At 38.6% G+C, this 26373-nt stretch overlaps 1 protein-coding gene across 2 annotated transcripts in view; it reads left to right on the top strand.

Annotated features, from left to right (window-relative positions):
• Positions 1–26373, top strand: part of UIMC1 (ubiquitin interaction motif containing 1) — a 186533-nt gene that overhangs the window by 124349 nt on the left and 35811 nt on the right. For both annotated transcript variants that reach the window (XM_060094860.1, XM_060094861.1), the window contains 4 exons: positions 6075–6139; positions 8488–8564; positions 13466–13566; positions 19428–19590. In XM_060094860.1, the coding sequence (XP_059950843.1) occupies positions 6075–6139; positions 8488–8564; positions 13466–13566; positions 19428–19590 (406 nt within the window). The remainder of the gene's footprint in view (positions 1–6074; positions 6140–8487; positions 8565–13465; positions 13567–19427; positions 19591–26373) is intronic.

Below are 26373 nucleotides of genomic sequence, written 5' to 3'. Positions count from 1 at the left end.
TTCCAAAATAATAGTTACAAACGCTGCTGCAGTGATTATCACTCTTTTTTTTTTTATTGGAAGAGGATTATTACTCTTGTGCAGAAGATGTTTCATCTACATGGGAGATTTTGTAGGATAACTTCTTGTTGATATAATTGGTGGATCAAAGTATATATATATTTACATTTTTGCTAGCTGTTCCTAAATTGCCTTCTGTAGAGGTTGTATGAGTATCAGCCTCCCCATACCCATACCAGTACAGTATTATCAGGACTGTACTGCCAGTCTGAGAGATGAAACATGGTATTGCAATGCAGTCTTTTTTTTTTTTTTTTGGCTGTGTTGGGTCTTCATTGCTGCGCACGGGCTTTCTCTAGTTGCAGCGAGCGGGGGCTACTCTTTGTTGTGGTGCATGGGCTTCTCACTGCTGTGGCTTCTCTTGTTGCGGAGCACGGGCTCTAGGCGCATGGGCTCAGTAGTTGCGGCACGTGGGCCCTAGAGCACGCGGGCTTCAGTAGTTGTGGCGTGTGGGCTCAGTAGTTGTGGCTCGCGGGCTCTAGAGTGCAGGCTCAGTAGTTACAGTGCATGGACTTAGTTGCTCCGTGGCGTGTGGGATCTTCCCAGAGGGATTGAACCCATGTCCCCTGCATTGGCAGGTGGATTCTTAACCACTGCTCCACCAGGGAAGTCCCACAATGCAGTCTTAATTTGCACTTTTCTCCTGTGTAGTTGAGACCCATTTGTATTTCCTTTTCTGTCTGTTTAGATCTTATGGGCATTTTTCTTTTACCATAGTCTTTTTCTTAGTGGTTTGTAGGCACCCTTTATGTATTAGGGGAAGTGGTCCTTTGTGATAGGAAATGCAGATAGTTTTCCAGTTTATTTTTTCCCTCACATAATGGTGTATTTCTGATTTTGCTTGTGGTGATTTTCAGTAATTTACTGAAAACAATTCCCTGTTTGGGGACATTTAGGTTACCTTTTAAGTCTTTTTCTGAGATACCTAGATAATATTATATAGATATATAGGTTGAATATGTAATAGAGTAAGCTTATATTCTATTTTTTCTATATTTTCTCTAAGTATTATAAAAACAATCATAATTATGAATTCTATAAACTATAATTTTCAAGAGTATTCTGTTTTATTACTTTACTATTTTTTGTCACTGTTTCTGTTATTGGACTCTTGAGTTTTTGGTTTTGTTTTGCTGTTATCCTGTTCTGTCTCTTTTATGATAAGGGTTCAAGATATGGTAGCTATGAGAAATTTCATAGCATTGTGTAGAGAGCATGGACTTGGAGTTTGAATTTTGACTTTAGTGTTTTAGTGACTCTGCCTTTGAGAAAGTCATTTAGGCTCTGAATCTCAGTTTAAAAACATCTGTAAACATCTGTAAAATGGGAGTAGTAATTCGTATCTTTCAGTAGTTTTAATGATTAAAGTGAATTATGTAAATGTCTAGTATAATACCGAGAAGATGATAGCCACTCAGTAAATGGTAGTTTTCTCTAAGGGACCAGAAGGTTATTCATTGAGAATATGTATGGGAATTATTCTTCCCTAACAACCTTTTTCATTCACATTCTAGAAACATAGCTATGTGGGAAGAGAAAGCATTTTTCTTAACAGTTCTTCTAGTGACTTGCCTCTTTTCCAAAGGAAAGTTAGGTTATGCTTATGATAACATTTTGTTTATTCATGGTGATTCAGAGATACTTCCTCTTAAAAGAATAAAGTTAACTCCACAGAGTGAACACTTAATGATTTACTGTAATTCAAGTCATTAGCTTGAAAGATCCCAGGGGCCAGAGTTCTAGAGCATAGACTTGTGTCAGGTTCTGAGGTTTGAAAGCAGTGCCTTTAGAATAGGCTGGAAGTGGTTAGAACCTAGTGGCTGGCTTTATTAGGTTGAAGTTGTCTAACTTCATGAACAGGCCACCACCAGTAATACACATGGTATTATTATTGGTACTGTTTGGCTATAACAGACTAAATCAAGCTAGCTTAATTAAAGAAGACTTCATCATAAGGAAATAGGGTGCCTCATAAATTCTAAAACAGAATGGTAAACCAAGCCTGGATAAGGCACTAGGTCTGGAAAATTTGTCTGTATCTCGTAGTTATATTGTGTCTGCTTCATTTTCCTCCCTGCACACTGGCTTCCTTTGCTTCTCTGTTTCACTTGGTAGGTGGAAGATATTGATCCTACAGTTCCCAAAGGTAAATACAGGTTACAGGAGATTTATTCTTTCCCAGTTCCAACTTCAAACTTCTAGGAAATGACTTATGGCCCATTTAGAGTTAGTAGCCGTCCCCAGCCCAGTTGTCTGTGGCCCAAAGCGCGTATGTTCCAAATTGTACAAATGGCTGTGAGCCCACTGCTATCCTGCAGTGTGAGGGGTGAGGAACAGTCCTCAGTAAAAGGAGACCAGGTAGACAACGTAGTAAATATTCAGTTTAGTCATTAACAATATTTTTAGAAATCACTTAGAACTATTGAAAAATGCAAAAAAGTGTAAAGAACAAAGTTGAAAGTACCTACAGTCCTACCATCCAGTGATGTATTCCTTCATCTTTTTTTCTATACCTATTTTTTTGTATGGTTTATATCATATTACTGTATTTTTATATTTTTAAGTTAACATTATGTAAACTTTCTTGTGATGTTAAAATTATTTATAGATCTCATTTTTAATTATTATAATATTTTGGCTTATAAGTTTATGATAACATTTAAATCATTTTCCTATTGCTGGGTATTTCAGTTGTGATAAACATCTTTCTAAGTAAAACTTTTATTTATTTAAGATTAGTGTCTAGAGATAGGGAACCAGAAAAATGCTGGGTTAAAGAGTTAGGAACATAAAAAAAAAAGACGTGCTATTTACTGCTAAATTGCTTTTAAGAAAGGTTGTTCAAATTTGTACTCTTTCCTTCCAGCAATGTATGAGAATGCCTAGTTCACTGCAGCCGTGCCAATGTAGAATAGTGTCTTTAAAAAAACAAAACAAAGAGAAATCAACTTAACTAATTTTATAGGTAAATAATGAAAGTCTTGCAATTGTAATTTCTTGTCTTATCTTGGTCTTTTGCTTTCAGGAACTGTAGGTAGAAAGAGTTTATGTATTTGTTAAACATTTTCTATTGATTATGGCTTTGCTGGAACTGCCCACATTTGAGACTCCTTGGTTGATAGAGATAGCAAGAGAGTCCCAGAAATAGGGACTCAGAGAAGCATTCACCCTGGGGCAAATTGCTTAGGTTATAAAAACTTCACATGGACTAAACGGTTTGGATCAGATGATAACTGGTTTCTGGCATCACTGCAATTATAAGGAAGTTGTTAATGAAGATGGAGAGGTCATCTTGATGGCTGTACAGCAGGGAGAGGAGGGTTAGTATATTGATGTGGTCCCTACTTTTTAGGGTCTGATCCTTAATTTTTCAGTCCAGGTACTGGGATTTCTTTCTCAGAAATGACCAGATTCTGTAGGAATGTGAGAACTGACTTTGATTAACCAAATTTCAGTCTGGTATGTGTACCAAATGTCAGTTTGTTAATTTATTATGGAAGAGAGACATTTTCATTAACCAGAATACTCAAGCCCACCATCATACCTTTTTCTAGGATGAAGGAATCTGGAAGGTTGAAATAATAATCAGAAAATGGAAGTTTTAAGGGGTGATTCAACTCGTCTTTGGAAAGACCTGATAAGCTACTAGTGCCTGCAGCAGAGGACATTTCTGTGGTGATCAGATGATGTGTCTGTTAACTTTCACTTCCAGACCATGGTGTTGAAGACACTGCTTGATTCTGGGTCTTTGGATTTTTCTTTTTTAGATTTGTTGCTAACTATCCCTTTCCATTAACATATTATTTGTTCAGGCAGAGTGCAATGTCTTGATTAGGCCACAGCTTCCTTAGTGAAAGTTACATTCCTGTCATGCTTCTCTGTTCACCTTGATTAGACTTGGATATTCTAATCAAATTTTGTCTGCTTGTTTTGCTCTGTTATTTTCATATTCTGGAAGAACCTTACTTTACCCGTGTTTAGATTACTGCCATTGAGGTATAAGTTTAGGAATTAAAAATGATTTATTGAAATGAAGACAGTCTTGGGATTCTATGTTGAAATGGTTAGGAAGAAAACTATTTGACTAAACAACATAACTGTAGTGGTTAGAGCATGGATTTTGGAGTCAGAAAGGTCCAGGCTCCACTTTGAACAGCTCTGTGATTTTGGGAAGATTATTTAACCTGTCAAAGTTTCACTTTCCTAATTTCTAAAATAATTTAATAGCTTCTACCTCAGAAGGTTCTTGTGAAGATTAAAGAAGATAATACATGTAAAGGGATTAGCACAGGCCTGGCACATAATAGGTGTACAATAATTTTCTTTAAAAATTACACTGGGAAAGGAAGAGATATGTTTAGCCTGAGGTAGAGGTGGAGGTATCTCATAACTTATTAATCAGTACCTTGTTTGCTTCTGAAGCCAAAGGCTTAGTTGGCTAGTCATTCTAACAAGGTAAAATTCTGTTAAACGGACACCAGGTGTCAGTATTTACCTTTTTTTTTTTTTTTTTTTTTTTTGAGATAGAAATAAAACAGTGTTTTGTCACCACTGAGTTCACACAGTCAGGTGAAGTATTTATTTCTGTTGTATTTTAGTCCTTTTGACAGTTTTGTTCAGCCCTCATTTTTCATAATGACTACATTCCCAATCATTGTACAGCTTTATCTTCCCTTTGACTGAAGGCTCATCTAGGCTATTCCTGTTTTTAGTATATTTCATTATTTACCTGAGTGGTATAGAGGTGCCTAACTTGTTTAGGTTATTTATATTTTGTTAGGAGACCCTGAAAGTTTCAGCCAGTAGCTTTACATCTATTGGAAGAAGCCTCACAGCCCAGGCACTTCCTCAGAAGTACCTGTAAGGCAGCAGTAGCTACTTTTTCCACACTGCTGTGCACCTACATTTAATGAGTTAACATTTGCACCAACTCTACTATTTATTTTATTTTTATTTTTTTTGTGGTACGCGGGCCTCTCACTGTTGTGGCCACTCCCGTTGCGGAGCACAGGGTCCAGATGCGCAGGCTCAGCGGGCATGGCTCACGGGGCCTAGCTGCTCCGCAGCATGTGGGATCTTCCCGGACCGGGGCACGAACCCGTGTCCCCTGCATCGGCAGGCGGACTCTCAACCACTGTGCCACCAGGGAAGCCCCCAACTCTACTATTAATCAAAGAAAATAATTTTTTTTCTTAGCCAGTCCCTATTTGTTACATTTCTTTTTTTTTTTTTTTTTTGCGGTACGCGGGCCTCTCACTGTTGTGGCCTCTCCCATTGCGGAGCACAGGCTCCGGATGCGCAGGCTCAGCGGCCATAGCTCACGGGCCTAGCCACTCCGGGGCATGTGGGATCTTCCCGGACCGGGGCACGAACCCGTGTCCCCTGCACCGGCAGGCGGACTCTCAACCACTGCACCACCAAGGAAGCCCTGTTACGTTTCTTAAAAGATATCTTTGTGGCCACATATTAAAACCATAGTGGCAGATTTTTAGCAAAAGGAATCTTTATAACCCTTTCTTTTGGATAGCCTGTGTTATGGCTTGGTTGTGCAAGAGAGACTTTTTTCCACTGAGAACTGAACTTTTCTCTGTATCTCTTCCTTCCACAACAAAAGCTTCATAATTGCTTTTCTGAAATCATAATTCATTTGACTCACCAATTAATATTTATGTCTTGCATTTTACACAGTGCATCATATATATTATCTTGTTTAATTCTCACAATAACACTCTGTGAGGCAATTGTTAATAGTATTTTAAGATGAGGAAGCAGATTCAGATGTGACTTACCCAAGATTACAAAGTTAACAGGTGATTCACCCATGATTTAAATTCCAGTGTTATGACTCCACTGGATATGTTCTTTTTATTTAAACTCACTGACTTATGTAAAATGTTTTATTCTTATTACTAATTGCTGAGTGATAATGTTGAACAATTAAATTTTTTTTAAAAAGGAAGAGAAACCAGTTCATCTGTGCCTATATATTTAGGATGTTACATATTTCTTTGCAGTCTTCCCAAGGGCTGTTTGTTGAAGAAACTTCTGAAGAAGGAAATTCTGTACCTGCCTCACAGAGGTAAAATTATATGTCATTATGGGTCTGAATTCTCCTCTGATAGTACCAGAATAAAAGAGATGAACCACATGAGTGACACTGTATAGGAACAGCTTTCCCAGGGACCTTTTGGCTCTTTTATACACACAGCCTAGGAGAAATCATTATCTCCCAGTTCTCAAATATGCATCTTATAGAAGTCTAGAATATTAGGGTGGAAGAGATCTTAGAGGTTTACTTGTCTAATCCAACGTCTTGGCACAAATTCCATCTGTACTATTCCTGAAAAGTGGTTACATCCTGCTACTCTCTTAACTAACTATACTAGCTTCCTATGCCAATAAGAAGGCTCTAGACTGATTTCTTCATGGTCCTTCTAGTCCTTTCTCCCTTTGTTCCCTCTGCTTACGCTTATTTTATCTGCATATCTAAACCATACACATCTTTTAAGTCTGCTCTTAAGATTTGCATTCTCTTTGAAGCTTTTATGTTTTTCAGGCCACACAGAACCTGTATCACCCTCACTCCCTGTCCTATGCCATTTTTAATCTGATTTTGTCTCATCTTTCCTTAAATGGTTGTATTTGTATTACCTCCTCAGTTATTCTTGATGGTTTGATTGATGGGGTTACCTTCTTAAATCTTCTCACTTTAATAATATGTAGAGGTTGATTGGTTACAAACTACACTTACTAACTAGATCAGGCTTCCAATTACTTTTCCCTTTTATTGGTAGTTGACCTTTGAGGATTACTCAGGAGCTTAATTTTGTGTTAACTGACCTTCATCTCCCAAACAGAAGTTGAGACCCAGTTGCCATTTGTCATTTTGTAGTTTAGTTGGTGTTCTTAGGCTTTTGGTTAAATTGATAGTACTAGGTATTTCTTCCTGAGCTAAAGAATATGGCTTTGGTTTGATTCTCCTGCTGTTAAGACAGTTTTGGAAGTGGTTTTAACCAGAGTAGGCCTTCTGCTTCCTGCAGGCCACTCTGCTTTGTTGTGGTGAGCCTTCTGCAGAGCAGATGTACGTTTTAATAAATGATTATACGCTTTGTCACCAGGAGAGAGTTGGAATTGCAGGCAATGCGGTTTGACTTCAAATTGATTAGCCCATTTTATAAATGTCAGCAAATTGTTTTGTGATGGACCCTTTGAATAGAGCTCTAATGTTACGTGCCGAATAAACTGTCTCTGGCTTAGGTTTATAACAAATGCTCTGAGGTGTTTTATTTAGAGGGAGAAATCACTTGTGGTTTCCTATCAGGATTTAGTTATTTATCATGTATCAGTGGTGGTTATTCTCTCTTCTTTGTGGTTCTTGGTTGATGTGAGGATTTGTGATTTTAAGCGTTCTCTTGCATACTTGATCAAACTAATCGTAAAGCTCTGTGAAGCATGACGAGGCTAGCTTAGATGCCCAGATCTCTCAGGCATGTGTTCCTATGTCAGGAAGAGATTGCACTCCATGAATAAGCAGGGTAAACCAGAAGGTTGCATGAGGGGAGCCATTCATAATTATGTTTTTCTCAGAAGAGATATTCAACCTGGTTGGGCAGATTTTTTTAAAAAATAAATTTATTTATTTATTTTTGGCTGTGTTGGGTCTTTGTTTCTGTGCGAGGGCTTTCTCTAGTTGTGGCAAGCAGGGGCCACTCCTCATTGTGGTGCGTGGACCTCTCACTATCGCCTCCTCCCTTGTTGGGAGCACAGGCTCCAGACGCACAGGCTCGGTAGTTGTGGCTCACGGGCCCAGTTGCTCCGCAGCATGTGGGATCTTCCCAGACCAGGGCTCGAACCCGTGTACCCTGCACTGGCAGGCAGATTCTCAACCACTGCGCCACCAGGGAAGCTCCGGTTGGGCAGATTTTTGTTGTAGGGCAGTTTGGAATTGTATCTTATTTTTGTTGCTTGGAGAGCCATATCTTGAGTTAAAGAGGAAATTTAACTGCAAGGTGAGGGGAAAGCTATTGTGTTGTCAGAAGAATCTTCATATCTTCTCTTATGAGTTTACAAATCTCTAGCTTTCAGAAGGCTGAGATGGAGGCTATAAAATACTTTTGACATCCTTATATTAGAGTGGATTTTTTTTGTCTGATAGTCCTTACCCTTCAACCTTCCTTTGTGAAGACTTCAAAAGGGGGTTCTTTTCATTCAGTGATTTCACTGGAACCAAAGTTGTAAGCATATTTATTTTCCCTGTTTTGGGCTTGGAGTTTTCACTACTGATTCCTTGCTTCCCTGTTGTGCTTTTGTGGTATTGGACAGCAGGTATCATTACCTGTGGCTTTGTGAATGACTAACCATTGCTTTTGGCCCCGTGTTCTGATTTATTTTACTGGGAATTCACTGGGGGTTTGGTTCTTTTTTCAGCATTGCTGCTTTGAACAGTAAGAGAAGCTCAGTCCTTATGCCAGAGAGTTCTGCAGAGGAAATCACTGTGTGTCCTGGTAAGTACCCCACTGTGATTTTACCAGTTTCTGATCCCTAGCTATCTACCTTTTTGTGCCTTTTAATTTTTCTGACTTTTCCAACCCACTCTCAGGAGGTTTACGTGTGATTGATTTGTGTGTGTCTCTCCACACACATACATATATATATACACACACACACACACACACATTTTTTTTTTTTTTTTGCAGTATGCAGGCCTCTCACTGTTGTGGCCTCTCCTGTTTTGGAGCACGGGCTCCGGACACGCAGGCTCAGCGGCCATGGCTCACGGGCCTAGCCGCTCCGCAGCATGTGGGATATTCCCGGGCCGGGGCACGAACCCGTGTCCCCTGCATCGGCAGGCAGACTCTCAACCACTGCGCCACCAGGGGAGCCCCACACACACATTTTTGATGGACATTGGCTCTGCTTCTCATCTTTTCTCTTCTTAGAGATAGTTTAGTTTGAAATTAACATGGCTCTTTTGTTTGCTTGTTTGCTTACTAGCCTCATCAGAGATGGCAGCAGAGCATTAGGAATAGCATTTAACTCTACATTGAAAGCCAAGAGGACTTTATGTTTTGGTTTATGAGTTCTCAAAGTGGCTTGTCCTCAAATCTGCCTGTCATTAAGCAGTTTTTTTCCCTGAGGCTTTTACTAGTTAGTTTTACATTGCCATTCATGGGGTCTATTGCATAGGGAGTCCAGAAATGGAATTTTGTGCACAGTTCGGTCACTGACTTATTTTTAATCTCAGAACAGATACTTAACCTGGTTAAGTATCATACTTTGCTTTTTGTTAACAGTGGTGATGAGAAGACACATGTATCAATACTTTGTTTAAGGTACGAGAGAGATGTTCATTGAAAGTTGCACATGAACAGGTTTTGATACACAAAATAATTTAAAATGAACTAAAATATCCATTATCTAAGAGAACTCTTGAGTTGAATCATCGTATAATATGAAGAATTATTTTGTGATTATGAACCACTACTTTCTAAGGAATTTGTTTTAGCTTCTATATATATTTTTGGCTTTTCTTAAAAGTGGGGCCTAATATATTATCAGTAACCTTATTCATGTGAGATTAAGGAACTTCCTCTTAATGTTTAAACTCTTTGGGCAGCAAGTGTTGGATAAATGTTACCATAAGTCATATCTAGTTTTCCCTTAGGTTGCGTATAACCTGTCGGGGTCAGAGAGACTCGTAGTTTTCTTGTTTTGGTTTCTTTCAAGTTTTTTTTTTTTTTTTTTCTACAGAGACTCATTTAGTTTACACATTAGTCTAGGAAAGTCCTGTAACTATTTTTAAACAACTGGCAGCATATTGTAAAGGTCTTTCTGTACTTACTTTTAAAGTTTAACTGCGTTGTTTTTATTGAAAGTGGTTTCTATATTCATTTGAAATTTATTTAGATTGCTGCCTAATGATACCCACCAAGAGACCCCTCTACCAATTGCTATGATTTTGGCAGGAGCTGTCAGGAATGCTGTGTTATTTTTGTGAAAAGATAGCATTACTCCCTCTCCATCTGGGAGTGCTGACTTATGCCATCCTGCTGGGAAGTCACGCAGTAAGTTTAGGATGATGGCATGTGACATCACCCTGGGATCTTGCAGGAGGAACCTGCAAATACAATTGAAATCCCTAATGAGAGAAAAGTTAATGAAAAGTAAGCCCTTCATCACTGCAGTTAGATAATTTTTGTGATCGTGACTTGCTGTCATTAGCCTGCTAATTAAGTCCAACTGTTTGCTGATATGAACCACTTCTAAATGAGATCACAAAAGGTTTCCCTAACATTACTGTTCCTTTTGCTAAGAAAGTGTAACTACTTCTCCATGGAGTCAGACTCCTCAGTCTCTTTAATTTAGTGGCTTAAAGACTTAAACATAAGACATGATACCATAAAACTCTTAGAAGAGATCATAGGCGAAACATTCTCTGACGTAAATTGTACCAATGCTTTATTAGATCAGTCTCCCAAGGCAATAGAAATAAAAACAAAACTAAACAAATGGGACCTAATCAAACCTACAAGCTCTTGCACAGCAAAGGAAACCATAAACAAAACAAAAAGACAGCCAACAGAATGGGAGAAAATATTTGCAAACGATACAACCAACAAGGACTTAATTTCCAAAATATGCAAACAGCTCATACAACGCAACAACAAGAAAACAAACAACCCAATCGAAAAATGGGCAGAAGACCTAAATAGACATTTCTCCAAAGAAGAAATACAGATGGCCAGTAAGCACATGAAAAGATGCTCAACATTGCTAATTATTAGAGAAATGCAAATCAAAACTACAATGAGGTACCACCTCACACTGGTCAGAATGGCCATCATTAAAAAGTCTACAAATAACAAATGCTGGAGAGGGTGGGGAGAAAAGGGAATCCTCCTACGCTGTTGCTGGTAATGTAAGTTGGTGCAGTCATGATGGAAAACAGTATGGAGTTTCCTCAAAAAACTAAAAATTAGAATTACCATATGATCCAGCAATCCCACTCTTAGGCATATATCCAGACAAAACTATAATTCAAAAAGATGCGTGCACTCCTGTGTTTATAGCAACACTATTCATAGTAGCCAAGACATGGAAGCAACCTAAATGTCCATCAACAGATGACTGGAGAAAGAAGATGTGGTACATATGTACAATGGAATACTACTCAGCCACATAAAAGAACAAAATAATGCCATCTGCAGCAACATGGATGGAACTAGAGATTATCATACTAAGTGAAGTAAGTTAGAGAGAGATAAATACTATATGATATCATTTATACGTGGAATCTAAAATATGACGCAAATGAAGCTACCTACGAAACAGAAACAGACTCACACACATAGAGAACAGACCTGTGGTTGCCAAGGGGGAAGGGGGTGGGGGAGGGATTGAGCAGGAGGTTTGGGTTAGCAGATGCAAACTATTATATATAGAATGGATAAACTGGCACATGGAACTAATTTCAATATCCTGTGATAAACCATAATGGAAAAGAATGTAAAGAAGAATGTATATGTATGTATAACTGAATCACTTTGCTGTAGAGCAGAAATTAGCAAAACATTGTAAATCAAGTATACTTCAATAAAAAATACATATATAATTTAGAAGCTGTGTATAAAAATTTGTCCTAAATGGGTGAAACACAGATTGAGTATAGAAGTCCATCTTACCTATTTTGTTTTGTCTCATATTTCTGGCAGTTCCAGGGGTCTGTTATTCAAAATTATAACAACATATTAGTGAAGAAGCAGGATTACAGCCTTATGCCCATGTTGTGCGTGATGCTAGCATTATTTACTTCTATGAAACTAATGTCCTCTTAATTTGTCTCTATAGTTGAACATTTCAGCCAGAGAAAGCTTAATTAAAGACTTTTTATTGTTACAGTAGTACAAGCAGTGAGCAACTCTTATTTTCTAACAGACTAAATGTCTTTTTTGGTTATATCTCTCAGGGAAGCTTGACAAAGAAGATTTTGAGGTTTATGCACTATGTCTTTTTCCAACAAGGTGGTAAAATCTGTGTGTGCATCCAGTTTTCAAAATATTATGATGTATTAAAATACAGTTGACACTAGAAATGTATATAATCATTCTTTGATGATTGAGAAGATACCTCAGTACCTTTCAGGTATAGTATTTGCCCAGCATTGGCCACTCATTGTATTTGTGAAGCACAGATATATAATACCAGTTAGATGTATAGTGTGTATAGTGTAGATAACAGAGAACTTACTGGATTGTGTTCTCAGATAAATTTCTAGATTTATTGTCATTTTTTGAAATATTGTTAGTGTTCTTTTGTTATATCAAGTGATAGGTGTCTAGACCAGAAGTCAGCAAACTTTTTCTATAAAAAACTAGATAATAAATATTTTAGGCTTTGTGGGCCATACAGTCTGTTGAAACTACTCAGCTCTGCTATTTTAACTCAAAAGTAACCATAGACAGTATAAAGAAGAATGAATGTGGCTGTGTTCCAATAAAACTTCATTTTCAAAAACAGGCAACTGGCTCTATTTGGCCCATGAGCTATAGTTTGCTGACCCCTGAATGAGGCCACGAGAGACCTCATCTTACATCTCCATATTGCTAGTAGCCTGTACAGTACCTGAAACTTCTTCCATAAATACTTACTGCATTAATGTTGAATGAATAAATGCTGCTTAAAGTATAATTAAAGAAAGGCATATCTTTGTTGAGAATGTATTTTTATTTCTGCTCCCAATTTTTGTCTTCTCTAATCATCCCTTTAACCTCAGAATTAGCATCTGTTTTCTGTCAGAATAAATATACTTTAAAACCAGAACTATGCTGGAAAGAAGCCAAATGGATTAACTGATGAATGGATAAACAAATTATAATATATCCATACAATGGAATACTACTCAGCAGTAAAAAGGAATGAACTACTGATATATGTAACACCATGGATGCTTCTCAAACACATTATGCTAAGTGAAAGAAGTCAAGATGACACACTGTTATTTCATTTATATGACATTCTAGAAAAGGCAGAACTCTGAGAACATAAAGTAGGTTGATCATTGCAGAGAGCCAAGTAGGAGGAGGATTGACTGCAGAGGAGTACATGAGAACTTTTGGGGTTGTTAGAAATATTTTATATCTTGATTGTGGTGGTGGTGATGTGGTATAAATGATACCATGTATACATTGTAAATATTTGTCGAAACTCACCATACCGTATACTGAAAATTGGTGAATTCTGTAGTATGTAAATTATGCCTCAGTAAAGCCTTAAGAAGAAACAAACTTGATCTGTATTGCCACTGCAGAATTATCATACCCTAAGCTTAAGGAAACAGGTGTTTGTTTTCTTTAACTATGAAAATACAAAATGAAAATTAATGAAGTTTTAATTTTTTAAATTACAGAGACACAGCTAAGTTCCCCTGAGACTTTTGACCTTGAAAAAGAAGACTTTCCAGGTAGCAGAGAGACTGTGGATGAAGTAAGAATAATGGCAGATAAGGCGGTGAATATTACTTATCATTTTTCTCAGTGTTTTCTTTCTACTGGTAGTCCTCTCTCTGATGCAATATTGACCTTGGATGAAAAGATTTAGGTGACAGAGGGTTAGGGTTTTATCTCAGATTCTTAAAAATGAGTTCAGCACTATTTCTAAATATAACAGTAGTTACCAATTCTTCAGTATTTTAATATGCTTTATTATTTCTGGTACAGATGGGGAAATGGAGGTTTAGGATGTTTGCTCAATTTGCTCGGTCTCAAACTGCTAATAATGGTAGAACCAGAATTTGAACACAGATTTGTCTCCAAAGTCCTGGAGTATTTTCCATTATATACTGATAAGTAACAGAGATGAACAGTCTTGGAAAAAGTCACTACATTTATATTACGACCTAACTTTCAGCCCTAATTTTGAGACGTGATCAGAAATGCAAAATCAGGATAGCAGCATGATAAAATAGGCAAATCTCTATTTGCACTATTACCTTTCCTAACTTCACATATCTGACATTAACCATAAAGCTGATTGACACAAATTCATACTTCTGATTAAGATTCAGTGTATATTTTTTCATATTGAGTCTGACAAAACAACTTAAATACCAAGAACTCTTTTAAAAAAAATTCAAAATCTTTAAAATTTGTTGGTGTGAAAAGCAGCCTGAGAATTAAACTAGTTTTTCTGTGAAAATAAATTTTTTGGTTACATATGTTTATACTATTTTATCCTGAGCAATTTAAAAAAGCTTCATTCTGGGCTTCCCTGGTGGCGCAGTGGTTGGGAGTCTGCCTGCCGATGCAGGGGACATGGGTTCGTGCCCCGGTCCGGGAGGATCCCACATGCCGCGGAGCGGCTGGGCCCGTGAGCCATGGCCACTGAGCCTGTGCGTCCGGAGCCTGTGCTCCGCAGCGAGAGAGGCCACAGCAGGGAGAGGCCCGCGTGCCACAAAAAAAAAAAAAAAAAAAAAAAAAAAAAAAAATAAATAAATAAATAAATAAATAAACTTCATTCTGTTATTCCTTTTTATACTCTAGGTTTTTTTGAAAACAGTTTTTACAGTGGAAGTTAGATCCCCTTCCTAGTTTCTGCACTGCAGGTAACTGGGTAGAAATTCTGCTTTCATGAATCATGCACACTGTTTGGTTCCCTGGAACCTGATCTGTCACAGCTGACAGACCAAGATTCCCTGATGCCAGTGGTGTTAGGAAAGATGAGGACACTCCCTGCATCAGAGATACTGAGGATAGATCCTGCTAGATAATGTCAAAATGGCTTCCAGTTCTTTTCCTAGGGAGGGACCAGAACCTTCTAAATGGGGATGGGGGAACAGAGTGTTATTAACATAGTTATTCTAACATGCATAGGAAGCCCTGCAAGCCCTTAGTTAATTAAGGCTGATTTCTTACCCGTCCATGGCTGCAAAGGAAACTATTCTTTGTTTGGGGCAAAGAGCATGAGCCCTATTTAGAAGTTATATATGTCTGCAGCACTACACATCAAATGGATGGAATTGTATGGTCTTTTTCACACTGAATGTCCTCTTTTTGGTGTTGCTGTTTGCTGATATCTGTGGATACTCTAAATAGTCTTAGAAGTTTCCATTAAAAGAAGTTAGATACTGTAGTTTTTGAGTCATTGCACAATCACTAGTTACAAATTACTTATTAGAAAGATAGAATCTGGGCATTTTATGTGTGCACAGTGATAGTATCATAATGGGTATGGACTCTTGCCCTTGGAATCTGTGTATCGGGTCATCTGCCCTAAAATTTCTTGTTTATTGGAAGGTGGTATGGTGTAGTGCAAGGAGCTTGAGCATTGGAATTAGAAGACATGGCTTTGAATCCCAACCCCGCCACCTTGGGCAGGTTAATTAATTGTTTTATTCATTTATTTGGCAGATATTATAGTGTGCCAGTCATTGTTTTAGAGTCTTGAGATATAAGGTAAATAAGAAAAAAACAATCCCTGCCCTCAAAGGGACACCTAAACAGATAATTATAATGTGATCTGACAAATGTAATGTTAGAGAGATGCCTAGGGTATTAGGGGAACATAGGAGAGGAATGCTTCTTCATTTATAAAATGGAGACAAAAATAGCCTATTTTATTGGGTTGCTCTGAAGATTAAATTAGATAAAGAATATAAAACACATAGCAGGAGGTGGCACAAGTAGAAATATGCATGTGGAACTGCTTTGTAATGTATTTTGGCTGTTCAGTGATATTAGCTTACTAATGACAGAGAACTGCTTGACAGTATTTGAGGTATTTGGAATACCTCTGCCAGAACTGTAGTCCCTCTTGATTTGATTTTCTGCAATGGTCAGATTCCTTTGGAAATAATATTTTTGAAATAGCTTGCCTGAGAGTTTCCCTTAGTTGGGGTCTCAGATATTCTGTACTCAGAAGGGTTAATAGACTTTATTCAGACTCAAATACAGTTGACCCTTGAACAACGAGGGGGTGAGGGGTGCCGACTGTTCGTGCAGTTGAAAATCCGTGTATAACTTATAGCGGGCCCTTGGTATCTGTATTTTCCCCCTATCTGTGGTTCCACATCCGAAAATTCAGCCAACCGCAGATCATTTAGTACCGTAGCATTTACTGTTGAAAAACATTTGTATATAAGTGGACCTGTGCAACTGTAGTCAGTTTAGTCAGTTGGTTTTTAAGTTAACAGTGTTAAGTAAACTGTCTGTAGTAAGAGGGGAAAGATCTAAACAGTTTTCTAAGCTGCAAATAAACCTTGTGGGGAATGGGTGGGGGAGTTGGTAACTATAGGACATACTCTCATTTTCATTGGGTCCATTTCTTGAGATGAGGTTTCTTTTCAGGCCAGAAAGTAAAGGCCAGCCTTTAAGAGATCATGATTTGGTGTCCAAGTACTTCTTCTGAGAAATACATGTATAGTATTTTAAAAGAAGTGGAAGCATCTCTGCAGAGACCCAGTCCCTAACTACATAGTCCTCATAAGAGCTTCTTTGCTTGTATCTTTTCCTCTTGAGGCTTCTCCATTGTAGCTAATATTTAAATAGGCCTTTTTAAATGGTGCTGGGAAAAAACTTAGGTTAATATAAAAATGTTCAGAAACCTTCTGGGTTGCCTATGAATGTGATTGGAAGTGGGCTTGTATTCACAATAAAACAAAAATAGATTGATTCTTCCCTCTTGAATACTACCTTAATAGTTGGAGGTACCTTCTCTGCATTTTATAGAGCTGGTAATGAATACAAAGGGGTGTAGTACTGGGTGTGAGCACCAGTGACATTCATGTCATACAACATTTCTGTGCTTAGTGAACTTCAGAATGCCAAGTAACTGCTTAACTGCCACTTACTTTCATTAACTCAAGACTACTTGCAAATTATAGGGTATATTGATTTTTCTCCGCTCTGCTCAGATGGCTTTGCATTCACAAGACAACTTTTTCTTGTAAAATTTGTGAACAGAGGAACCTGGGTTTGTAAGAATCTCAGTGACTAAGCTTGGAATAAAAAAACACCTAGAACTTCCAGACCCACTGGACTTGCCTCACATACTAGAGAAGAATAATAGAACCAGAGAGTCTCCCAATACCTGGCAGAGTCAGCTTCCAGAAACAAAGTGGAGAGGAGGGGTGCTTTTTGTTTTTGCCACACCGTGGTGGAGTACTGAGAGTTTTGATGCCACCAAGGCCTGGGTTTGAGTCTACATTGTCCAGTTACTCACTTTGTGATCAGCAGGTTACTTTGCCTTTCCAAGCCTCACTTTCCTCTTCTGTAATACTGGAGCTAGTGATAGCTGTGCCAATTGGGTTGTTGTGAAGGATAGTTATGGAAAATGCTTGGCCAAGCCTAGCATAGTATAGGAACTCAACCACTCTTAGTTCCTTTCTCATCTTTCTTTTTCCCCTTCCTTTTAAAGTAAAAGGCAGGTATGTGTTGAAAACAATGTTTTCTGGCAGTTGTAGAAGTCGTTTTACTTGGTATTTATTTAGATGACCTGTTTCCCTCTCTGCTGGATTACATTCACAGGTGGTAAATTTTAGGGATGGCCTAAACTTAGAGACTAAAAGAAAAAAAAAAAAAAAAAAACCACCCCAGTTGGCTCAGAGCTCAAATTATCTACCTACTGCAGTTTTGGTCCTATTTTGTTCTTGTATCAGAAGAGGGTTTATTTTTTTTCCCATAGTAAGGCATAATGACGGCCCAGGTGCTCCTTGCTCTTAAATGGAAGCAGTGACTATGCAGGACAGTTTCACATTGATTGGATAGGACATGCTGTCCTTTGAATCAAGTGTTAGGCAGTAGTGCTGCAGTGCTCACACATACTATAGAATTAATCACTGCAGAGTTCTTGACTCTGACCTGTAAAGGTAAAATAAAACTGCCTCTGAGAGACTGGGAACTGTAGGAAAAATGAAGACTACAAAACACTGAGAAGGGAGTAAGAATGACTTTGTCAGAATTGTCTTAGTGATTTCTTCAGGCCTTCTTAAATATTTGGATCTTAGTTGTGTTTCCTCTTTCAACCCAAAAGTCACAAATAAAACACAAGAAGTGGTTTGTTTTACTGGTATAAGCTGAGACCTAGGTTCTTAACTTATTTTAGTTGTGTTGCTTTTGCTTAGAGCTCTTTTTTTCCCCCTAACTCTTGATATCCGAAGTCACTTACAGTTCTCTGTGTGTGTGTGTAATTAATTCTTTTTTGTCTTTCAGTTTTATTGAGATATAATTTACATACAGCACTGTGTAAGTTTAAGGGGTACAGTATAATGATTTGACTTACATGCATAGTTAAATGATTTTCACAGTAAGCTTAGTGAACATCCATAATCTCATATAGATACAAAATTAAAGAAATAGAAAAAAAATTTTTTTTCCTTGTGATGAGAACTCTTCAGGATTTACTCTCAACTTTCTAATATATAACATACAGCAGTGTTAATTATATTATCACACTGTACATTACAGCCCTAGTACTTATTTATGTTACAGTTGGGAGTTTGTACCTTTTGACTGCCTTCACAGTTCTTTTGTGAGAAAGTGTCTTTTTTTTAAAAATTATTTATTTATTTTATTTACTTTTGGCTGTGTTGGGTCTTTGTTGCTGCGCGTGGGCTTTCTCTAAGTTGCAGCGAGTGGGGGCTACTCTTCATTGTGGTGCGCGGGCTTCTCATTGCGGTGGCTTCTCTTGTTGCGGAACACAGGCTCTAGGCGTGCAGGCTTCAGTAGCTGTGGCACGTGGGCTCAGTAGTTGTGGCTCGCGGGCTTAGTTGCTCTGTGGCATGTGGGATCTTCCTGGACCAGGGCCCAAACCCATGTCCCCTGCACTGGCAGGCGGATTCTTAACCACTTTGCCACCAGGGAAGTCCCTGAAAAAGTGTCTTTAAGATGCTGTTGATAATACAAACTGAAACACAGCAGACACAGCATACTGACCCAACGAGGACAGCTCCTTGCAGTGTGATAGAGAGGAATGCTGTCAGGTTTTGGAGCCAAATAGTCCTTGGTTTGAATTTCAGCTCTGCCACTTACTTATTCTGTAACTTTGGGCAAGTTACTTTACTCTTTTGGACAACACTTTTCTCAAGTGTAAAAAGAGTGTGTTCGTACCTTTGTAAGATTATCATGAGGTTTAAATGAGTATTACATGCACAGTGCTTAGCACATAGTAGGCAGGCACTGAAGAAGTATTATTCAGTATAATAAATATTAACTATATTAGTGTATCTCCCAATCTGCTGTCCTGAATTTGGCAAACTGATTGGTATCACCTCATTGAAAGTAAGTGGAATATAGGATGGAGTCTTGCAGTTCTTTTTGGGAAAAGATACTTTATAAAGTAAAGCTAGTACAATTGCCATTTGTCCTGTTCTTCAGGTTCTTCAGGTTGATAACAGGGAAGAAGCTGAGAAGGAAATACATACTACTACCTTCTCATCTAGTACCCAGGTATCCTGCCCACTATGTGACCAAGGCTTCCCACCCACAAAGATCGAGCGACATGCCATGTACTGCAATGGACTGATGGGTCAAGATACAGGTAAAGCCAGATATTCCTTTCTTCAACTGTGTGGTGGTTTTGTAATCCTATACGATACAGTGCAACAGACAACTCTTCTTCAATGTTAAGGTTTTTTTTTTTAATCTAGCTAATTATCTAGTGCTTTTCACGTTCGTTATAACTTTATACTATTTTGTTGCACATACCTCAGGACAAGGGGAAGGGAAAAATCTTTTCATCTTTCAATGTTTCACACTTACTCTTTGCTATAGGCAGGCCAGAGATCATTGTTATCCCATGGACCTTGAATTTCAATTTATATATTCAAATATTGAAACTCCTATGGAACTAGAGGAACTAAGTTCTAGAGTTGCCCGTTTTTCATTCAAAATAAGTCCCTTGTGTGTGTGTGTAAATTCTACGTAAAGATAGTTAACAGCTGAAAAATATCACTAATTTCGGGCTTCCCTGGTGGTGCCGTGGTTGGGGGTCCGCCTGCCGATGCAGGGGATGCGGGTTCATGCCCCGGTCCGGGAGGATCCCACATGCTGCGGAGCGGCTGGGCCTGTGGGCCATGTCCGCTGAGCCTGCGCGTCTGGAGCCTGTGCTCCGCAGCGGGAGAGGCTACAGCAGTGAGAGGCCTGCGTACTGCAAACAACAACAACAACAAAAATCACTAATTTCCATTCATGTCCTACATGTCTCTGCTGCATCACCCTGGAGGTTTTGGTTCTCTCTCGAAGAGTTCACAAAAGGCCTTGGTTTTGGTGCAGTGTGACATATTGGGCAAGAGAATCTGCTTGTTCATCACAGCCCTTGAAATACCACCCCTGATCTTGCCTTTCTGTTTATGACTTTAAACTCTAAATATAATAGAATCTGCACAACTCTGTGGTCTAACATGTTGAATGTAACCATAACTTAGATGATTAGAAGTGTTGCAACATTTTTCTCAGTGCTACTTGGTTCCCATAACTTAGAGATATTTAATCTGAAATTGTATTATTGTGAGGTGTTTTATACATTAAGATTTCCAGGAAAGAAAGGCACATGTTATTTAATTTTTCTGAAGTCATACACTTCTTATTAATTAAATAAGGAAGTACCTAAACTTATAATTTAAATAAATTTGTTGATTTTTCTGATTGTAAAGTAGTACCTGTTCATTGTAGTATGAATAATAATAATGGCTTACATTTATTGAATACTTGAAACGAGTCAGGAATTATTTACATAAATGAGACCATGCCACACGTGTGTAATTCTGCAATTTGCCTTTTTTTATTTATCAGTAAATTTAGATCTTTCTATGTGCAGGTATATTTTTTACATAGTTGAGATCTGACTGTTTGTAAAATTCTGTTTTGTTTTTTTCTACTTAGAGCATAAAAATTTCCCCATATCACTAAAACTTATGTGTAAAAATATTTTTAATGCTTGTATAATATTCTGTAATCCAGATTGCCTCCATTTATTTAATTGTGTGTTTAGAATGCTTCAAGTTGCCATGTTACATGACAGTGAGCTTTTTATGCCTAAAATTATTGCTGTATTTTGTGGTTATTTTCTAAGGATGTATTTTTAGTTTGGGTGATAGTAAAAAAATATGGGGCTCTGGAGTCCAGTCAGTCTGAGATTGAGTCCCACGTCTGTCAATTACTAGTCTGTGACCCTGCGCTAGTTTCCAGGCTTCCCTTCATGCATCTGTCAAACAGTAGAAATGACCTTATTTGGTTTTTGTGAGGTCGAAGGAGATATTTTAAGTAAAGTGTTCAGCACATAGTAAGTACTTAAGAACTTTGATCTGTGGAATTCCCAGTAGTGGAATTACTAGGTCAAAGATTTTGTCATCATTTTAAAGGGTTTTTATGAATAGCATTGTAGTCTTTTAAATACAATGAAAGTTGAAGACCTAAATCTGGTCATCTCGTTTAATAGAAGAGCACTGTAGGTCTAGGATTTTAGATGCAGTTTTACCTTGACATAGCTCTTTAGTTTGATTTTTAGTGGAGAGTTCCAGTGACTGAAAGAATTCTAGGGCTGGGCCTTTGGTGACCAGAGAAGGGAGAGACTATTTTGTCTATATCACCAGACACCTTACCCAACTGGTATTAGTTACTGAGTCAACAATGCACTCAGCACTGAGGTCCAGAAATAAATGAGTTTGAGAAACTGAATCCCCATTGAGCTCTAGGAATAGATGACCTTCTTCCAGTCAGAATCAAAAGGTAAAGAGGAGTATAGAGTAGCTCCTACTGATATCTCCCAGACTGAACGCTGATAGTTTGTGCTTAAACAGGAAGCTTTGGTATTCATCTCTGTCAGACATCTTTCAGCTATATGATATTTGCTTTTAAGCTTGTTCTTCCTTACAGGGGTGCGGTGGGGTCACTCACAGCCCCAAATACTTGATTCAGGCTTGTTTCTGAGTTTTCTGAAACCTAATGCAGACTTATACCATCAGAACCAGGTTTTTCTCATTGAACTTGTTGAGAGGCTGACACCACCAGGAGGGCAAAGTAGACTGAGAGTTGCATTGTTATCCATTCAGGACAAGCCTTTCAAGTTCTCTTTAATCCGTTAGGCCAAGTGTCAGTGATCCTGTGTGATGCTGCTCAGTTGGATTTACACTCTGGGTCTTGAGGACTCTTTAAAATATTATAGATATAAGTGTGTTTTCTGATATAATTGGAAGTCCTTATTTTCTTGGCACTGTATGTCTTGTAGCCCTGATCCAGATGTCTCAGACCTCCATCCAAAGATGTCTGCTGTATCCTGAATGACAGTCACACTTTATTTTTTATGAGGAAATTTGTTTTAAAAATTAGTTCAGGGACTTCCCTGGTGGTCCAGTGGTTAAGACTCTGTGCTTCCATTGCAGAGGGCACGGGTTCTATCCCTGATCCCTGGGGATCCTGCATGTCGCTGTCCCCAGAGAAGGGTGGGCTTAGCCTGAGCTGGATAGGTTTGGACAAACCCATAGGAAAGTAGGGGGCCCTTTATCCTCTTATGGGTTAGATAAGATAGGAAGCAAGGGAAACAGCCACTAAATGACAGCTTCCTTTTAATCTTCCTAATAGTGTTAGCTTACCTAAATTACCCTTTCTGAGAATGTGACATTTTAGGCCTTACGGACAAGTTTGGAGCAGGGAGTCCTCACTGGAACTGTCCCACTCTCTGCTTACTCCTCTACTTTCCTGCAGACAGAGCTTGGGGCTCTAGGTGGGGTGGGGGAAGTACTGATAGTTAGATGAATTATGTGAAACACCTACTAGGGTGCCTGGCATATAGTGGGTTTTCAGTAAATTTGCTGTCTTTATTTGGTTTCTCCACCAGTTTCCTGTCCCATCTTCCTTGCCAGGGATAGTAGTGATTGTTCTGGGTCCTCTCAGCTTTATGACTGAAGACAGAGGGCCGTCCACTGTCTTCAGCCTAATTTTTTTTTTTTTTTTTTTTTTTGCATTACACGGGCCTCTCACTGTTGTGCCTCTCCTGTTGCGGAGCACAGGCTCCGGACGCGCAGGCTCAGCGGCCATGGCTCACGGGCCCAGCTGCTCCGCGGCACGTGGGATCTTCCTGGACCGGGGCACGAGCCCGTGTCCCCTGCATCAGCAGGCGGACTCTCAACCACTGCGCCACCAGGGAAGCCCCACAGCCTAATATTTTAATCTTTGGTAAAAGGAAGCCTTTCCCACAATGGACGGGAAAGAGTTACACATAACCCAGGCTGGGAGACCATTAGCCCAATGCCTAAGAGGATGGAATAAGAGGGAGGACTTCCCTCCCAGGGCTAAGTATTCAGCTTTCCCCTCCTTCCTGTTTTCCTCTGAATCTGATCCTAGACATGCTTGTTTGGCTGTGTAAAAGAAATAGTAATTAGAGTCATTTACATGAAGTGTCTAGCATTTATGCCTAGTTACCGTGCAGCACAATAACAATTATGCATATCATTAAATGTGTCTGATTAACTTTGCTGTAAGTTTTATTTTATTATAATACTACACTCTGGTTAAGTTGGCTCAGTCTGCTCAGTTTGTTGCTCAATGACATGGCTATCTGTTCACAACTGTGGAAAAATTAGAGGGAGTGTCCTTTAAAGGCATTGTTTGAAGGGAGATGATTTGCTAAAGTAATCTAGACTGGAACAAAAGCAGGTTGCCTTTGCATATTTGCTTTTTGGAAAATGTCTTTGAGACCATTTTCATTTAAACACCTAGGAAGAATAAAGGTCTTCATTTACTCATCCAGTAAATACTTATTAAATGCCTCCTACATGCCAGATATAGTGAACAGAATACACAGAGTCCGTGTTCTCAGAGAGCTTGTATTCTAGTAGTGGGATACTATTATAATAAACAAGTAAACATATAATATGTCACGTTGATAAGTATTTTAGAGGAAAAAAAGAAATCAGAGGAAGAGGGGAATAGGGAGTATTGAGGTCAGGAGGTGGCAGTTTAAAATAGGTGGTGTGGAAGTTTCCATTGAGAAGGTGACATTTGAACAGAGACCTAAAGGAAGTGAGGGAATAAGCTAAGAGAATTTCTAGTGGAGAGGAGAATGTTACAGGCAGAGGGAACAGTAAGTTCAAAGACCCTGAGGTGTGAGCAGGCTTGGTGTATATGAGGAATGACAGAGAAGCCAGTGCAACTGCAGTAGAGTAAGTGAGGGAGAGATTAACAATGAGACCAGAGAGGTAATTGGGGAGGGGACAGGTAGACAGATCACATAGGGCTCTTAGGCCATTAGTGAGGACTTTAGCTTTTAAAGGAGGAAACATTGGAGGGGTTTGAGCAAAAAATGAAGTAATATTTGAACAAGGGATCACTCTGGCTGCTGTGTGAATAGATTGTTGGGTGACAAGGGTGGAAGCTGGGAGAACAGCCAACGTTTTATTTTTGGTAATAAGATAGAGTGGGAGAAACTTGGGCTTTGGAACTAGGTAGATCTGAACTTAAATTTCAGCTGTAATACTTGTCAGCTGGGTAATGCTTGACAAATTATCTTACTCTTTGAGGATCAGGTGCCTCATTTGTAAAATTAGCCTAACATCATTAGGATTGTCATGGGAATCAGAGATAAAGCACCCAGCACTGTGTCTAGATTGTTTTAGATATTCAATAAATGGTAGCTACTGTTATTGTTGAATATTTTTCTTGCCTGTGTAGTCTTTTTGAAGTCTGTGTTTCTGTGTGCTAATACAATACATAAAGGATAAGCCACCAGCCAGCTAGAGCTAAGGGAAAGATGACAGGCAAGGAAAGGCATTAGAGTCAAAGTGCTAAGAATAAGTTTAGTGAGAAATAGATCATAGGAGAGTTAGGAAAGCTGAAGGCATTAACTGTATACACTTTGGGCCTAGATACAGAGGTGTGGATATTGCCAGGAGTGGATTTTCTCTCCATGGATGTTTCTTGGAAACATAACGGTGGGTAAGTAGGTGGGTAGAGGTATCAAATCTCTTGATAGAGATTTGCCTGAGAGCTATCAGAGAAGGACTGGGACCTAGAATAAGCTTGACTTGGGTGAGTCAGCAAAAATCAGAAGACCCAGTCATCTCTAAGTAACAAATTTCGTAAATTAGACAGAGTTGACTTTTTCTGTTTTATATATCTGTATTTGCCTACCTGAATGTAATTTGTACCCCATTCAGTCTTCTCACTTGTATTAATGTGGCTTTTGTGGTGGTACCCAGGAGGATTAAGTATATCACTACTGACACCTAACTACTGAGGTATTAACAATTGGGAAGTAGCATAGGTTTAGCAGAAATAACATGGATTATGGAGACAGACTGACCTGTGGGAAGATATACAAATCCAAACAAAGTGAGATTACAGTGCAGTTGGATAGATAAGACATACACATGAATAACTGTAATGCAAGGTCAAAACTACTAAGGGGCATAAAGATAAATGCCTGTGGTGTTTCAGAAGAAACGTGATTAGAGATTTAGAAGGAAGGGCATTAATGTAAAATAGCAGTAGGCAAAACTCACATGAATAGAAAAACATGAAGGGTCTACAAGAAAGAGCATGCCATTCAGTGTGGTTGTAGTATGGGCATTATGAAAATAAATAGTAGGCAATTGGAGAACGACAAACATAACGAGTTATATGGGTTAATACAGGGCAAAGTTTTTTTCAACTTGTAAAATAATTATTTATATGTTTACTCCAGTAGAAGGTAGGACTCTTTTGGGTGCAGGTGTTGGAAAAACAATTCAAGCAATCTGAAGCAAAAAAGAGAGGTTAGTTTTCATAATAACTGGGAAGCCTGGGATAGGCTTTAGGCAGAGCCGGATCTAGGAGCTGAGATGGTGTGTCTCTCCATCTTTCGGCTCCATTTGTCTCTATTCAATAGATAGGCTTTTTTTTTTTTTTTTTTTTTAAAGGGGCAAGCGAAGTGTCTGCCAGCAGCCATAGGCTTTTAGCCTTTAACGGAAAGGAGTTCTTTCTCCTGAGACCACAAGTCAGTCTAGAGAAAGACTCTGATTGTCTTTAAAGTGTCCACCCCTGCTTTAGTCACTCTTACCAAGTGGATGGTTATGTATCATTTATAAGTCAGAACAAATAATGGAAAACCCTATTAGTATCTATCAGAAAATTCTATCATTCCTAATAACAGAAAACACCGTTTTAATTAATGTAATTAATTATTAAATGGGTTTAACGTGTAAGGTTTTTTTTTCTCACATATCCAGATGTCTGGAGTGAGGCAGTGGCTCAGTGATGTAATGAGAACCTAAGCTTTTCTCTTTTGGCTCTACAGTCCTGTACTTGTAGCTTCTTGACTTATTGTTCCAAGATGGCTGTTAACATC

Source organism: Mesoplodon densirostris, chromosome 3 (genome assembly GCF_025265405.1).
Source record: "Mesoplodon densirostris isolate mMesDen1 chromosome 3, mMesDen1 primary haplotype, whole genome shotgun sequence".
Taxonomy (NCBI): Eukaryota; Metazoa; Chordata; class Mammalia; order Artiodactyla; family Ziphiidae; genus Mesoplodon; species Mesoplodon densirostris.
The sequence above is the reverse complement of the archived record's forward strand: the minus strand, read 5'-3'. Positions and strand labels throughout refer to the sequence as shown.